The following is a 16,708-nucleotide window of genomic DNA, read 5'->3' on the forward strand; positions in this document are numbered from 1 at the left end:
TCAAGAAATGGAGAGAGGAGAGGAAGACAGAGAGGGGGAGAGAAAGATAGACACCTGCAGACCTGCTTCACCACCTGTGAAGCGACTCCCCTGCAGGTGGGGAGCCGGGGGCTCGAACCAGGATCCTTAAGCCGGCCTTGCGCTTTGCACCATGTGCGTTTAAACCGCTGCTCTACCGCCCGACTCCCTAATATGCCAAATTCTTTACAGAAATTTTGAATAGTGGAGCCTATTGGCTGGATTTTTTCTAAATCGTTTCCTTTCTGATATGTTTCTGATATATTTTTCTAAATCCCATACAATTACCACATAGAACTGATAATATATTAACATATATTGATATAAGAATGTCAACAGTATTACATATTAACATATATGTTTGTTTTTTCCAATCAGGGTCATCACTAGGGCTCAGTGCCTGCACAATGACTCCACAGCTCTCAGCAGCCATTCTTTTTTATTTTTTTTTCCTCTTTCTTTTCTGATAGAGAGAGATAGGTAGGGGAAGAGTAAGAAACAGACAGACCTCCAGCATCACTCTCAAAGATTCCCCTCTGAAGGTTGGGGCTACTGCTCAACCTTTCATATTATACTAACCTTTACAATGAGAAAAAACATGCACTGCCACTTATACTAAAAAGTCACAATGATTATGTCATTTTCTAAAATCTAATTATCTTTACTTATGTGACTGTACTTTGACCACTGATTTAAAGAAGAAAATGTAAAACCCAAGTGAGAGAGAGAGAGAGAGAGTGTGTGTGTGTGTGTGTGTGTGTGTGTGTGTGTGTGTGTGTGTTCTTGCTTAAGAAAACAAACAACAATAATCAAAAGAATACCTTGGTCTGAGTCATCACCAGGGTGAAAACTGAGTGAGACCGGGAGCTTTTGTCATTCATGCCAGTAGCAGCAGTTGCTCTTTGTTTATTTCCTAGCTCTAGCCAACTCTAGTGAGAAAGAAGAGGAACAGGTCAGATTTGCAGACTGCAATTTATCAAAATAGCAAATGAAGAAGCAACACATAAGCACACTAACATACACATGCATAACTGCTTTTGTAAAATAAAAGTATTAGTGTGTGCATTGTTTGATAGTTTGTGTCCCCGCCATCTTTTCTTACCTGAATATCAGCGTAAGAACTGACAACGTTCCTAGTTTTGAAAAACAAAAAGACATTAAAATTGATTTTACTGACAATTATGTTCTTGTTCTCATAAATCACCTTTGAATTAGGTATTACTCTTTGACAATTAAAAAAAAAAATGATGGCCTAAGGATCCCGGTTTGATCCCCCAGCTTCCCACCTACAGGGGAGTCCTTTCATAGGTGGTGAAGCAGATCTGCAGGTATCTATCTTTCTCTCCCACACACTGTCTTCCCCTCCTCTCCATTTCTCTCTGTCCCATCCAACAACAACAACAATAATAGCTACAACAATAAATAAATTAAATAAAATAAAGATAACAATAACAAAAATGTGATTTATTCAAAAAACAACACTGTAAAAAAAAACAATAAGGGCAACAAAAGGGGAAATAAATATTAAAAAAAAATGAGTCAGGGGGGCCAGCTGGTGGCACACCCAGTTGAGTGCACACATTACCATGCACAAGGATGTGGGTTCAAGCTTGGATGGGTGGCGGTGTGTCTCATTAAAATGAATAAATAAAATATTTTAAAAATACAAGTGAAAACCACAAGACCAAAAGGAAAAACATACATGTACATGCAGATACACATGTATGTGTACATGTAGGTGTAGATATGTTGACATGTTTCAACACAATCCCAGACCTACTCAAAGGAGCTGAAATCACACAGCTCCCTTTTCCTTTAAGAAAAATCAGTGGGAGAGTTGGGGACAGCTGTGCAGGCGGGGCATGTGCTCTGCATGCACGTAGCCCAGGTTTGAACCCTGGCACCACATGAGAGATGCCAAGGCAATGGGGAAAAGCTGTAGGGCCACGGTGTCTCCCTCTCTCTTATCTGAGTGACAGACACTCAGGAGTGGTGAATCTGCTCCAACTCTACAAAAAAAGAAAGAAAATTGAAATACTGACAGAGGAAATCACTTTTAGTGTGTATGCAACTCAACGTTAAATTAATCATAGCAGCTTCTCACTTCTTCAGCTTAAAAAATAATAATGACCAGCTTGAGAGGGAAGGCTCAATTCAATAGGGAAAGAAAGGAGCGGAAGGGACAGTAATCAAATATCGAAGCCATAGCGTTATTTAATAATGTAGGCCACTGCACAGATGCTGTAGACAATAAACAAGGGAAACACTGCATTTTCAAAGAGGGAATATTTAGTTAGACAATATTAAGGATAGAAGGGTCTATAATTCTCTAAGGTTTCAAAGCTGGAGAGGGGAATGAAAACAATATCGCACAGCCCTGGAGGTGGTGCAGTGGACAAAGTATTGAACTTTTACACTCGAGGTCCAAAGTTTGATCCCTGGCATCACGTGTCAAAGGGGTACTCTGATTCTTTCTCTGTCTCCTCCTCTTTCATTAATAAAGCAAAGATATAATGACAATAAAAAGAAGACAACATTTGCTCTATTCATTCATTTTCTCCCCCTTTATTCCAGAGGAGTCAAAGACTTACATTGACAGAGATTCGACGTAGGGTCCAGAGACAGGATGCTCCCTTACTCTCAACTAGTTGAAGCAGACATTAACATCATTAAAAATGTGACAAATGCTTAAATAAAAGAGTTTAAATGATCATTTTTCAAATATTTAGCTAAGACTTGTTTTTAACCAGAAATTGATTTTTTAAAAAGTGTTTTCACAAAAGCAACTCCGTGGGCATCTCAAACTTTCTATCTGCACATTTGTAATATGCAAAAGTGTACTGTAGCATCAAACATTCTTCTAAGTCTTATTCTTAAAGTCTTCAGCAGGTATTACTTATACACTGTTAAACATAGAAAAGTACCCAATAAACTTAAGACAGTTAACATTTTCTTCAGTATTATATTACATATTTTACACTTATGATTGGAAATTTTTTAAGCTATAGGAGAAAATGCCAAATTTTATTTAAGTTCGCTATTGTGCCTGGCACAAAGACTAGGGTTTAAGCCCCTGGTCCCCACCTGCAGGGAGGAAGCTTCACGAGCAGAGAAGCACTGCTGCCAGTGGTCTCTGTCTCTATTTTCCCCTTCCCTCTCAACTTCTATCTAAAATGAATTAAAAAAAAATTTTTTAAAGAAGCCCTAATAACACTTATTTCAGGGGTTGGGCGGTAGTGCAGCGGGTTAAGCACACGTGGGGCAAATCGCAGGGACCGGCATAAGGATCCCTGTTCGAGCCCGGGTTCCCCACCTGCAGAGGGGTCGCTTCACGGGCGGTGAAGCAGGTCTGCAGGTGTCTATCTTTCTCTCCCCCTGTCTTCCCCTCCTCTCTCCATTTCTTTCTGTCCTATCCAACAGCGAACGATATCAACAACAACAATAATAACCACAACACAGCTACAACAAGGGCAACAAAAGGGGGAAAAATGGCTTCCAGGAGCAGTGGATTCATGGTGCAGGCACTGAGCCCCAGCAATAACCCTGGAGGCAAATAATAAATAAATAAATAAATAAATAAAATTTTTTAAAAACCACTTATGTCAGTAAAAATTGTCCACAAGATGTCAATTTGTTAATAAATCCAGTGTAAATAAATATGTAAATAAATACATATTCTATAATAATTCAATTTTGTAAACTTTCACTGATTTCTGAATTTACAGATAAATAACGATTTGGTGTTTGCCTTAAGTGATCCAACTATGTCTTAGAATTAATACTGTATCTTTACCTTTTCACAATTTTTGATATTTTTTAAACTTTAAACTTACTAATAAATTGAATTTCTACCAATGATAATGCTCACCAATTTTCTAAATCATAAATAATGCAGTAAAGCTGTGAAGTTCCAAGTCTTTATTTTATAATTCATTGCATTTTAGTGAAAATTGAACTTCACATACCATCTTGAGAACTAACATCATTATGTGCATTTACTTAAACAAATTTCAGCAAACTGGTAAATAGCTCAACCAATACAGCTCAGGATAAGGGTCCTGGCTCCTCTCTATCTATCTATATCTATCTATCTATCTATCTATCTATCTATCTATCTATCTATCTATCTCTGTCTCCCCCGCCCCATGTAACACTCTTGCTATCTCATATGAAATAAAATAAAGTAAAATAAGTCTTGCTAAAAAGAAACAAAATGAAATTTAAAGCCAATAAGAAATTGTTACCGCTTGTTTTTTCTGCCCATTTTCACCTTTGCAAACCAGAAGGTCATGAATTTTTTCATTATATACTTCGAAGAAGCTCATTTCAAGTTGATAGCTGACCTGATAGGAATAGAACCATACCATGTAATTTATTTTTATAAGTTCTTGCATTTATTTATTTATTTATTTATTTGCAAACCATGTATCTGATACAGGACTAATATCCAGGACATATACAGAACACTTACAACCAACCTACAATTTAACACCAAACTGGAAAATTGGACAAGGAAATTGAACAGACATTTCTCCAAAGCAGCTAGCAAAAGGTCCAGCCCAAGAAAAAGGACTATTATTAGTGAGAAGGAAAATGAAAAACCAAATCACACATGAAACTGCCTGATACCCAGGGAGAAAAACAGGCTTTGATGCTGCTGTAGAGAAACTGAAAATTTCCTACAGTGTTGGTGGAAATATAAAAGGGCACAGAGATCCTCAGAAAAGTTGAACACAGAATTTCCAAGTAACCGAATAACATCATCAAAAGATAGGACAATATTACTGGTTGCCAGGATGGAACTGTTTAGAGGGTCAGGGTCTCCTTTTACAGTCATGGTTTTTTAGAACCAGAGAAAGGTGCTGGTCGCACACCATTAAGAATGTGTTAAGGGAATCGGGCAGTAGCACAGCAGGTTAAGCACACGTGGTGCTAAGCACAAGGACCTGAGTAAGAATGTATTAAATGTGGGGGGACGGGTGGTAGCGCAGCCGGTTAAGCGCACTTGGCACAAAGCGCAAGGACTGCCTTAAAGATCGCGGTTGGAGCCCCCGGCTCCCCACCTGCAGGGGAGTCGCTTCACAGGCGGTGAAGCAGGTCTGCAGGTGTCTATCTTTCTCTCCCTCTCTGTCTTCCCCTCCTCTCTCTATTTCTCTCTGTCCTAACAACGATGACCACAACAATAGAAAAAAAAGGCAATGGCAACAAAAAGGAAAATAAATAAATAAATATTAATTAAAAAAAGAATGTATTAATGTTAGTGCCCAGGCAGTGGGACACCCAGTTGAGTGCACACATTAGCATGCACAAGGAGCCCCCAGTCCCCACCTGCAGGGGGAAAGCTTCACATGTGGTGAAACAGTGCTGCAGGTGTCTCTCTTTTTCTCTCCCACTCTATTTCCACCTTCCCCCCTCAATTTCTGTTTCTATCCAATGATAATTAAATATTTTAAAATAAGAGTGTATTACATGTCAACTGAATTTCATACCTTAAAAATTGTTTTATTTTATATTAATGGAAATTTTAATTTAAACAATAAAAAGCTCTTGCATTTCTTTTTTATAATCTCTAGGTGAGTGACTAGACTTGGAAGCCTCGGAGGTCCTGAGTTCAAAACCCAGCACTGCATGTATCAGAGTGATGCTCTGGGCAGCTCCCTTACTTCTCTTTGACCCACAAGTCCAGCTTTCTCACTCCCCTATTCCTATTTGAATCAGTAGAGGAAGTCCCCCTGGATGGCCATGTTTCTATTAAGCCCATCAATTCTCAACTGAATTCAGATGAGGGGCTGGGAGAAAGGGAAGAAATAGAAGACAGGGCGACCAGGCAGTGGTGCACCTAGTTAAACGCACATAGTAAGATGTGCAAGGACCTGTGCAAGGATCCTGGTTCAACCTTCAGGCTCCCCACCTGCAGCAGGGATGCTTCCCAAGCGGTGAAGCAAGTCGGCAGGTGTCTGTGTCTCCTCCTCTCTCCATTTCTCTCTGTCCTATCTAAAAAACTCGAAAAAAGGCCACAGGAGCATTGGGATAGAAATAAATAACCTTGGAGAGAAAAAATAAGAAAGGAAAGAAGAAAATAAGAAAGAAAGAAAGAAAGAAAGAAAGAAAGAAAGAAAGAAAGAAAGAGAGAGAGAAAGAGGCCAGGCCATGTGCCCACAGTGAGGGAGTACTCATGAGCTACTCAGTTCTGCTCTTCCTTTCCTAATGAATACCATCAGTAGCCACTCTGGTTCCCCAATCAGAAACACTGATGGATTCCTCTTCCCTCCCTCAAGCTCCATTTCCAGCAGCTACTAAGTCTTCTCAAGTCTACATACTAGCTAGTATGTGTGCTCCTGTCCACCCCAACTGTCATTTCCTTGTTCCAGCTCCTTGGCATGCCCGATGCATGCTAGCTTCAATGTTCCATAGCTGTCCTCTCTGAATTGAGTGCCACCTCCCTTCACCCAGTCCCCACCCAGTGTGACCAGACCTATCTTTTGTTTTTCAAGAGCAACTATGATATGACTTCCCTGCTTCACACCCTCCATCGCCTTCTAGATTCCTAACTCATAAAATCCTTTACAAACCAAATTCTGCCTGTCTCTTTGGTATCATCTCTTGTCAGCTGTAGCATCAAATGCCAATGCTTAAAGCAATCAATTTCTAGAGTCCCCAGGTTCCTTACTATTTTGCTTTTAAATCTCTGTACTTGCTGCTTTTTCTGCCCTTCTTCCTCCTCATTAAGCTAACAAATGTTTCCTTTAAAAATAAGCTCACCAAAAAAGCCTGTTTTCTCTATTCTTATACATTATCACAGCATTTCCTGTTCTTACTCTCTCACAGAATTTACTTAGCACTAAATTAATCACACTGGGCTGTTCAGTAACCTATTCTTCCTGTTACAAACTCTAGGCTCAAAACACACACGCACATTCTCTCCCTCTTAGTGATTCTGAAGATGAAGCAAAATCTAGGGGAAGTCTGTCTAGCAGACAGTAGATTTTCAGTGAACTTTTGTTGAATAGATAAGTGAAAAAGGGAGCCAGCAGACTATTAGGGGAAGGAGCATGGCTTTTGAAATTGATCTACGTCCAGATTCTATTAATAGTCACACTACTGTAAGCTTCCCACTGTTGGGAGGTTTATTCTTGCTTATTTTAGTTAAATGTCGCACCTTCCTGAGTGGAAATGCTTACAATGGTACAAATCTACCACACTGTAAGCCATTACACACACACACACACACACACACACGGGGGGGGGGGGGGTAAAGTGGAGAAAGTTAGAAAGACAGAAGAGATGACCCCTCTATTCTATCCAACAAAGGGGACAGATTCTGAGTTCAAAATCCTCACACTACTAATCCAGAGAAAAACAATCTAGAAATTAGAATGATAGTTTCCACTGAGTACTTCCTTTGTAGTCAAGCCTCTGATTTTAACATGATTTGCTTTCTAGTTTATGAAGGCCTGCAGATGCTAAGAGAACATACCTCCTGGGTTTGTTTTTTTGCTACTTGAGCAAAAAGATCTTCACAGAATCTTGGAATTATTCCTGGCTCTTCACTAAGTCCCATCATCCTGGAAAATATGTTATGAGTAGAGGAAAGTAAAAATTAGGTTGTTGTTTTTCTTTTGGGGGAAAACAGGTTGAGAAAGGAGTACAGAGAAAGATAAGTAGGCCACACAGCTAGCACTAAGTACCCAGATTCTGGGGCCAGGTACTGGCACAAATATAGAGCTTGAATGTTACCATGTGCAAGGACCCAGGCTCAAACTGCCAGGTCCCTACTTGTTATGGGGAAGCTCCACAAATGGCAGAGCAGTGCTGCAGGTTTCTCTCCTGCCAGTCTCTCCCCTCTAAGGAAACAGAAAAGAAAAAAAAAAAAAAAAAAACAGACACTGGGAGCAGTGGAATGGTCAGGTAGTCTGAGCCCCAATGATAACCTGGTGGGAAAAAAAAAAAAAAAAAAAACTTAGTTCTAGAATCAAATTTCCCTGAGGTTAAATCTTTAATTGTGTTGGATGACCATGGACAAGGTATTTAACTTCAGCAAATCTCCATCTCCACTTCTGTTAAATGGCAATAAACAGAATGATCTAACCCAGAATGTTGTCTGAGAATACTAGCAGAGCCTTTAGTACCATGCTAGTAACGTAGTAAGAACCCAATCAACGTTTTCTACTGTTAAAATTCTGTGTATGGGCTGTGAGGTGGCATATCTGGTTGAATTGTACATGTTATCAAGCACAAGGATTGGAGTTCAAGGCCCCAGGCCACACCTGAAGGGTGAAGCAGTGCTGCAAGTGTCTCTCTTCCTTCCTCTTATCTGCCCTTCTCCCCTCTCAATTTCTCTGGCTTATCAAAACAACAAAATTACAATAAATAAATGTACAAGTATTTCCTCCTCAAACAGGTATTATTATCATATAATTTATGAGATGACTTCTTTTTAATTACTACAATAATATGTGCAAAATAGCCTCTCTGGGTTTCAGCTTACAGAAGCAATGTAATTTACATTAAAATAAGACCAGGGGTGGTAATAAAGCCCATTTGGGAGGGCATCTGCCTGAATCCAGCTTCAGCTCCAGCTTAAGCCCCAGCATACAATATGGGTCTACTACAGCACTGAGCTGTGCTGCCTGTAACCCTCTCTGTATCTGTCTGTCCCGGCTGCAAACATTGATGCAAAGCATTGAAATTGTGAATGTGCACAAGGCCACGGTGCCTAAAATTAAATTAAATTAAAGGAGGCTAATCAAACTTACAAAGAAAAAGTATCTCATGTCCAAACTGAAGCCCAGGAGTTATGTAATTTGCCCCCAAGAATGCAGAAACAGTATGCAAAGTGGGGAAAGTCTGAATGGCTTCAAAGCTATATTCTTTCTCTCAAACCATGCTGCTTCCCACAGAAGATGTGAACATTTCTGGATAATGATTTTGCAATAGTTATGACTTACGTGTATGACTTCCCAGAGCCCGTCTGACCATAAGCAAAGAGACAGGTATTGTAGCCTTCAAAGGCTCTTTCTAGGAGCGGTGCAGCTAACGTCTTATAAACAGTTGTCTGGCTAGCATAGTGGGGGTGGCACTCATCAAAAGACCAAAATGACAAATCATAAACAAAACTATAAACTTGTTTCATGTCTGGATGTTCCACAGCTACTTCTCCACCCTGCATGAAGACCACCTGGGATGCATTTTCAATCTTCTCTCTTTAAAAAGAGACACAAAGAAAAAAAAAATTGAAGTTACCACAATTATATTGAGTATTACTGATACAGAGACAACAAGAACCACCATACTAGATAAATATAGCCGGTCTCCAAGGCGAGATAATGTGTCAGGATTATGTGGAAAAGGCACGCCAGCTGATATAATGGCTGCACAGCTCTTCAAAGGGATAATGGAACTCCAATTTCTCATCCAGAAGGTCTACTCTGCTTGATGACTTTCTTTTTTTTTTCTACCTTGAGTCTTCTTTTTGATCATTCCACCTAAAATAATCTGGAGACCTTTAAAAGTATATATTATAAAGAAATGTAGAAGGGGGATAGGAAGTAGAGTGGTTACACAACACAGATTCAAGGCTCAGAGGTCCCAGATTCAACCCCCAGTACCACCATACATCAGAGCCAAGCAGAGCTCTGGTCAAAAATTAACCGATTAATTATAGATATGAATCTATAATAAAGATGGCATAAAATTTAATTTCAGGGCAAGCAAACAGAGCTGTTGTTTCTGTTGCATCACTTCCTATTGAGGTTCTCAAGACTTTTCTCCACTTTTTTAGTCTCTCCCCCTGAATAACTCTGCCCTCATTTTCACTGAAAAACTTCACTGTCACCTTGCCTTTTTTTTTTTAAGATTTTATTTATTTATTAATGAGAAAAATAGGAGGAGAGAGTGAGCAAGAACCAGACAACACTCTAGTACATGTGCTGCTGGGGACTGAACTCAGGACCTTTGTCTACTGAACCACCTCCAGGACCACTGTCACCTTTTCTTTGAGGTGGCTTTTTATCCTCTAACTGGAGGTTTCCTCTTTACTGTTGTGGTCACCATTTCTTCTTTTAACAAGCCTTTCTTCTTTTAACAGGGTATAGAGTTTAAAACTACTGAATTTGGGAGTCAGGTGTTAGTGCAGGGGGTTAAGCACACGTGGCACAAAGCACAAGGATCAGCGTAAGGATCCCAGTTCGAGCCCCCAGCTCTCCACCTGAAGGGAAGTTGCTTCACAGGCGAAGCATGTCTGCAGGTGTCGCTCTTTCTCTCCCTGTCTTCCCCTCCTCTCTCCATTTCTCTCTGTCCTATCCAACAACGATGACATCAATAACAACAACAATAATAACTACAACAATGAAACAACAAAAGTGAATAAACATTTTTTAAAAAAATAAATAAAATAAGACTACTGAATTTGTCAGCTTTTTCATTATTGTTCCTTAAATACATAATTAGATGCTGTGGCTGGCAATGACACATATTACCATGCCCATGGAACCAGGTTCAAGTCCCCAGTCCCCTCCTACAGCAATGAAACTTCACAAGCAGAGGAACGGTGCTGAAGTATCTCCTTATCCTCCATCTTTCCCTTTCCTTCTCTATGAGAATGGGAGACAAAAGGGGGAGGGAATAGCAACAAACTGCCACCAGGGGTGAGGGGGTCTTCATATAGACACAGATGGCAAAATAAAACAAATTAAATAATGAGATGCCACATTTACATTTTGTCATGTCTATATTTTCCCAGCCTACCCACAGTCTATGACTCTCCCACCCACAATCACATCTGAACAGATCTGGGGCCAGGTGGTGGCACACCTAGTTGAGTGCACATGTTACAGTGCACAAGGACCTAGGTTCGAGCAGGGGCTTCACAAGTGGTGAAGCAGGGCTGCAGGTGTCTCTCTGACTCTCTCCCTCTCTCCCTCCCCCTTCCCTCTCAATTTCCAACTGTCTCTACCCAATAACCAAATAAAGATTTTAAAAAGAAAAAAAAATCCTACAGGGCAAGAAAAAAAAATCTTAAAAAAATTTTTGAACAGATTTCTTTTGCCATCAAAATCAGATCTCATGTTCTCATGTATTTAAAATATTACATATCAATCAGAGACAATGATGAGCATATTACCACTCTTGCAAGAGTTCTGGAATTCTTGGAGACTGGGTTACCTGCCATGGCTTTTTTAAGGGAAAGGTAGTAGACCTTATCATATACTGCAGATCTGAAAGCAGACCGCATGAGAGACTTAAGTCACTCAAATTTTTAAGGGCGGCATCTATCTAGAAAAATTTACATTTGGGGTCTAGGTGTGGTGCACCTGGTTGAGTGCACATGTTACAATGCGCAAGGACCCGGGTTTGAACCCCTGGTCCCCACCTGCAGGGGGAAAGCTTTGCAGCTGCAGGTATCTCTCTGTCTCTCTCCATCACCCCCTACTCTCTCAATTTTGGACTGTCTCTATGAAATAGATAAATACCAAAATAAATTTTACAAAAAAGAAAAATTTACATTTGCAAAATACAGTGATAATTGGTTTTATAGCCAATTGTCAAAAATAATATCACTACAACAAATTTGAAGCTGCATAAATACAAGGGGTCAGGCAGCAGTACAAGCAGCTAAGCACACATTACAGTGCATAAGACACACGAGGAGGGAAGTTTCACTGTCAGTGAAACAATGCTGCAAGTGTCTCTCTTTTCCTCACAGCCTCTCCCTTCCCTCTCAATTTCTCTCAGTCTCTATCCAATAAATAATAAATACATTCCAGATATATCCCACAGCTGAATAGGATGCCTCAATAAAAAAAAAAAAAAAAAAGGATGCATGGATACACTGATTTTTCCAAAGGCAAAGCGTAATCGGACATGTTACGTGTCACTTATTCAGCCGGGGTTTGAAAAGACGTAACACACCTCTTGCTGAAAGGTCTTACACGTATGGCCACCGTCACTTGGCTGTTCTCTACTTTTAAGGGGTCTGCTTCTGCAGAGGTGTTATGAACAGCGGTCTCTTCTTCAGGAGGAAGTGTATTTTCCTGTGACCTTTCCCTTTTATTTACAAGAAAACTCCTTGGCTTTTGTTTTTCATGGAGGCCAGGCATTCTATTTCTCAGTAGTGAGGCAGCTGGGCTCTTTGGCTGAGACAAGCCATGCCTTTGTGTCAGTCTGTGTTCTGGGAAACATTTCGTTGGTGTCCTTTTTTCTAAGCTTCCAAATTTATTTGCGTTTTTGGCACTGTCCTTCCCAGTACTTTTATGACCTAAGGATCCTATTCCTGACACTTTGGCATCAGGTTTTGCTGTCAAGCGTCCTGACTGAGCCACTTCATTCTGACTCTGAGAAGCAGCGGGCTCTCTACCACCTAGGCACATAAGCACAACGCTTTCATTTGCCCTGCAGAAGGTAGAACACGTCTCTTTGTGACTTTCGGTGGACATCGTGCGTACGTCTTTCGAGTCTCCAGAGGAAGGCGCAAAAGATGTAACAAAAGAGCTTTTATCGTTCTTCACAGTCTTTACATTTGTACCAGTTTCCTGTGAAGCACAATTATTTTCGCCTCCCGTGTTCCGCTCTCTTTTCCACTTTTCCACCAAGTCTGTTCTAACACGATGTAATGCCAGAGGAGTTTCTGCTCCTTTTTCAGTTGAGTCTCGTAGCTCTCTATGAAGCACAGATGATTCTTCGTTCCTTGTAACTCGTCTCTGAAGTGACAGCTTACCCACAGGGTTCGGGGTGAGGGGTACATCTCCTGTTTTGTTTCTGGCAGAAATAACATAAGTGCTATTCATGTCTCGAATTTTACTTGCAGATCTCAATAATGGATCATCCTGTTCACATTCTGACAGATCCGACTTCAGATGCAGCTTATGTCTGCTACCGTGGGTAAGGACTTTCAGTGAGGAACTCTCTGGGGCAGGAGGAATGCCAAGGATATTGTCATGGTCTCTGCTATGTGTTGTATAGACAGACATTATAGCCACGCCTTATTTTCAGACAGAATCTTACTAGAGGCCCTAAGTTCTTCTTTGGAAATTCATTTAACTTCAGCCATTTCTTATGCATCTGTTTCCAAGAATATGTATTATGCTACAAAAGAAAAAAGAAAATTAGACTACTAAGAGATTTTTAAATTTATCTATTTATTTATTTATTATTGGTAAGAGACAGAGAGAAATTTAGAGGGAAGGGGGAGATAGCCAGAAATCAAGAAGGGAAGGGAAGATAGAGAGGGAGAGAGACAGAGACACCTGCATTCCTGCTTTACCGCTTGTGAAGCTTTCCCCCTGCAGGTGGGAACCGGAGGCTCAAACCCAGGTCCTTGCACATTGTAACATGTGCACTCAACCAGGTGTGCCACCACCTGGCCCTGAATCTGAGTCTTTGTATGATAATATGTATGCTCAACCAGATGTGCCACCACCCGGCCCATATTACAGATTTTAAAGACAAGATTCCTGTCTTACTCCCACAGCCCAGACAGATAGACAGCCCTGTCATACTATCGAGTCAAACAAATGTGCCGCAAGACTTGAAGGTGTAAAAATGTACCTGTTGGTAAAGATTTCTTTTTTCTTTTTTTCTCAAATAACCCAGCTTGGGAAGTGGGGAATCTTGGCATCTAAGTCAAAAACTGGAGTAGAGCATTTTTATACTTGTCAATACCTATTGAGTGGACATTAAATGCAGCAGGAATGCCACCTGGAGTTGTTTCTGAAGTGTCACTAACAGATTGTTCTCATAAGTACCCCTGTAAGTGCTGTAAATTGTGTTGAGGAAATGTGGACAAGGGTGGGGTAGATAGTATAAAGGTTATGCAAACAGACTGTCATGCCTGAGGCTCTGAAGTCCCAGGTTCAATCCCCAGCACCACCATAAGCCAGAGCTGACCAGTGCTCTGGTTAAAGAGAGAGAGAGGGGATGTGGGCAAGTGGAAGACAGCCTGCCCTTGCTCTGAAACAAAGTAGAAACATGTCGAGACCAGGTGGTGGTGCACCTGGTTAAGTGTACCGATTACAGTGCGCAAAGACCCGGGTTCAAGCCCCTGGTCCCCACCTGTAGGGGGGAAGCTTTACCAGTGGTGAAGCAGGTCTGCAGGTGTCTCTTTGTCTCTCTCCTGCTCTATCTCCCCCTTCCCTCTCAATTTCTGGCTGTCTCTATCCAATAATAAACAAAATAAATAAAAATATTTTTAAAAACAAAGCAGAAACATGTCAACAGTATCAACCCAGCCTTTAAGTTTAAAAAACGGAACAGCAGTAATAACAGACACCTGGCTTCCAGTCAATTTTGTATTAAGTTGGTTATATTAATTCATTTGTTGTCTTTAAATTTGAACATCAGCTTCTAACTTATAAAGTGACATTTGTGTGGCCCAGGAAACAGTGTAGTGGATAAAACACTGGGCTCTCAACCATGAGGTCATCAGTTGGGTGCTTGGCATCACGTGTGCCAAAGTGATGCTTTGGTTCTCTCTTTCTCTTCTCTTCTCTCTCATAAATAAATCTTAAATAAACAAACTACTTCACTTATTGGAGAAATTCAAATTAAAACTACACTGAGACACCATCTCACACCTGTGAGAATGGCTTACATCAACAAATCAGGAAATGACAGGAGTTAGAGAGGTTGTGGAGAGAAAGGAACTCCACTACAGTGCTGGTAGGAGTGCAAACTGGTGCAACCCCTTTGAAAGAGTTCTTAAATAAAAATGGAATTACTGGGAGTAGGATGGTAGCACAGCGGGTTAAATGCAGGTGGCACAAAGCACAAGGACCAGCGTAAGGTTCCCAGTTCGAGCCCCCGGCTCCCCACCTGCAGGGGAATCACTTCACAGGCGGTGAAGCAGGTCTGCAGGTGTCTTTCTCTCCCCCTGTCTTCCCTTCCTCTCTCCATTTCTCTCTGTCCTATCCAACAACAACAATGACAATAACAACAACAACAATAATAACTACAACAAGGGCAACAAAAAGGGAATAAATATTTTTTAAAAATGGAATTACTGAGGCCAGGTGGTGGCACACCTGGTTGAACACACATATTACAGTGTGCAAGGTCCCAGGTTCAAGCCCCCAGTCCCCACCTGCAGGAGGAAAGCTTTGCAAGTGGTGAAGCAGATCTGCAGGTCTCTCTCTCTCCCTCTACCCTCTCAGTTTTTGGCTGTCTCCATCCAACAAATTAAGATAACTTAAAAATTATAAAAGTAAATAAATAGAAAATAAAACCTTAAAAAATGGAAATACCTTATGACCCACCAATACCTCTCCCAAACGTTTATCCAAAGGACACTCAAACACTAATTCAAAGGGACATATATACCCCTATGTTCACGGCATTACTCACAATAACCAAAGAATGGAAGCAGCCTTGATGCCCATCAACAGATGACTAAGTTATAGCATTTATATTCCATGGAATACTACTCTGCAAGTGTGTTCTTTAGGACAAAATAGGTAGGACTGGCGGTGATTACGCTTAGCAACATAAGAGATGAAAGACAGCTACCAGAGGGTTTGCTCATAGGTGGAATCTAGAGCTCGGTTACGTGTGAACTTAAATTAAAAAAAGAAAAATAAATAAACAACCAGAAGCAAGCAAGCTGTTTCTAAGCCTTGTGAGAATGGTGGTGGTTCTCTTTGGGAGGTGGGGATACAGAACTCTGTTGGTCGCTGTGGTGTGAAGCTATACATTGTAATCACACAAATTTGTAACATACTATTAATAACGAATAAAAAGGTTTAAAATAAACAAAGTGACATTTGCTCCAACGATTTCAGAGTAGTGTAGATCTGCTTTTAAATACGCTTTTTGAAAGTCTAAATGAATAAAAGGGAGTTGAAAGGGGAATGCACAGGTTATAAGCGTCTTCCCTAAACCTTTTAGCTGGAAGGATGCCCTCTTCCTAGTATGGCAATAGGTTTAAAAGCAAGAGAAGATGCTGGGAAAATCTACACTTGAAAACCATTCACTATTTCCACAGATGGGCTTTGGGGTTGTCTGGGTAAATCTGCCGTCGGATTTTAAAGAGGACTGGAATGAAAGCAAGGGCAGTAAGTCACAAAGCAGAACCCGCCTGCGATTCTGTACTGTCACTGCCGGGGCTGTGGCGTCCACGTACCTCTACAGCCAGCAGCCCGGGCCAAGACGCCAGCAGGTGAGCAGGGCCCCAGAGGCGCCGCCCCGAGCTTTCCACGGGACCCCGGCACGCAGCCCCCAGTTCCCGGGTGCGTGGGGGCGCTCGAGATAAGCCGCCCGCCCGCCCGCCCGCCCGAGTCACTGAGGTCGGTGGCAGACAAAAAGCCCGTTCAGCCTCCGCAGCACCCACACTGGGCCCTTCGACCGGGTTCCCCACCTCTGGGACCCCCTGGAAGCACCCACCACACTCACCATACCTACTGCGGACTCCCGCGGCGGCCGCAATTTGAATGGGAGCCCCGCCTTCTGATTGGCTGCTGAAGGAGCATCGGGCGCCCGGCCCTCGCTTCCTCCCGCCCCCCGGAAGCGCAGCTGATTGGCGAGTCTAAACACTAGACGCAGTCTGCCCTCGTTTCCTAGGCAACTGGTCCCGCCCCTCCGGCCCCAGGAAATTGTGCAAAAGGTGGTTAGGGGTTCCAGCTTGCAGCCTGTGAGCGAGCCTCTGATAGGATTTTAAAGAATTTCAAGTGACGTTCTCTCTGATGGTCCATATAACAGAAGC

At 41.5% G+C, this 16,708-nt stretch overlaps 1 protein-coding gene across 2 annotated transcripts in view; it reads right to left on the reverse strand.

The window, feature by feature from the left end:
- KIF14 (kinesin family member 14) overlaps positions 1-16,479 on the reverse strand; it is a 64,433-nt gene extending 47,954 nt beyond the window's left edge. Inside the window, exons 1-8 of one of the 2 annotated variants that reach the window (XM_060178512.1) lie at positions 16,404-16,479; positions 11,929-13,101; positions 8,967-9,221; positions 7,496-7,583; positions 4,263-4,361; positions 2,610-2,662; positions 1,121-1,151; positions 840-947 (exon numbers count right to left, since the gene is read on the reverse strand). In XM_060178512.1, the coding sequence (XP_060034495.1) occupies positions 840-947; positions 1,121-1,151; positions 2,610-2,662; positions 4,263-4,361; positions 7,496-7,583; positions 8,967-9,221; positions 11,929-12,986 (1,692 nt within the window). In that variant the 5' untranslated portion in view covers positions 12,987-13,101; positions 16,404-16,479. Of the gene's footprint in view, positions 1-839; positions 948-1,120; positions 1,152-2,609; positions 2,663-4,262; positions 4,362-7,495; positions 7,584-8,966; positions 9,222-11,928; positions 13,102-13,563; positions 13,803-16,403 lie in introns of those variants that run through there. The other variant, XM_060178511.1, reaches the window with a different exon arrangement.
- Positions 16,480-16,708: the final 229 nt, after the last annotated feature.

This window comes from Erinaceus europaeus, chromosome 19 (assembly GCF_950295315.1).
Source record: "Erinaceus europaeus chromosome 19, mEriEur2.1, whole genome shotgun sequence".
NCBI classification, from domain to species: Eukaryota; Metazoa; Chordata; class Mammalia; order Eulipotyphla; family Erinaceidae; genus Erinaceus; species Erinaceus europaeus.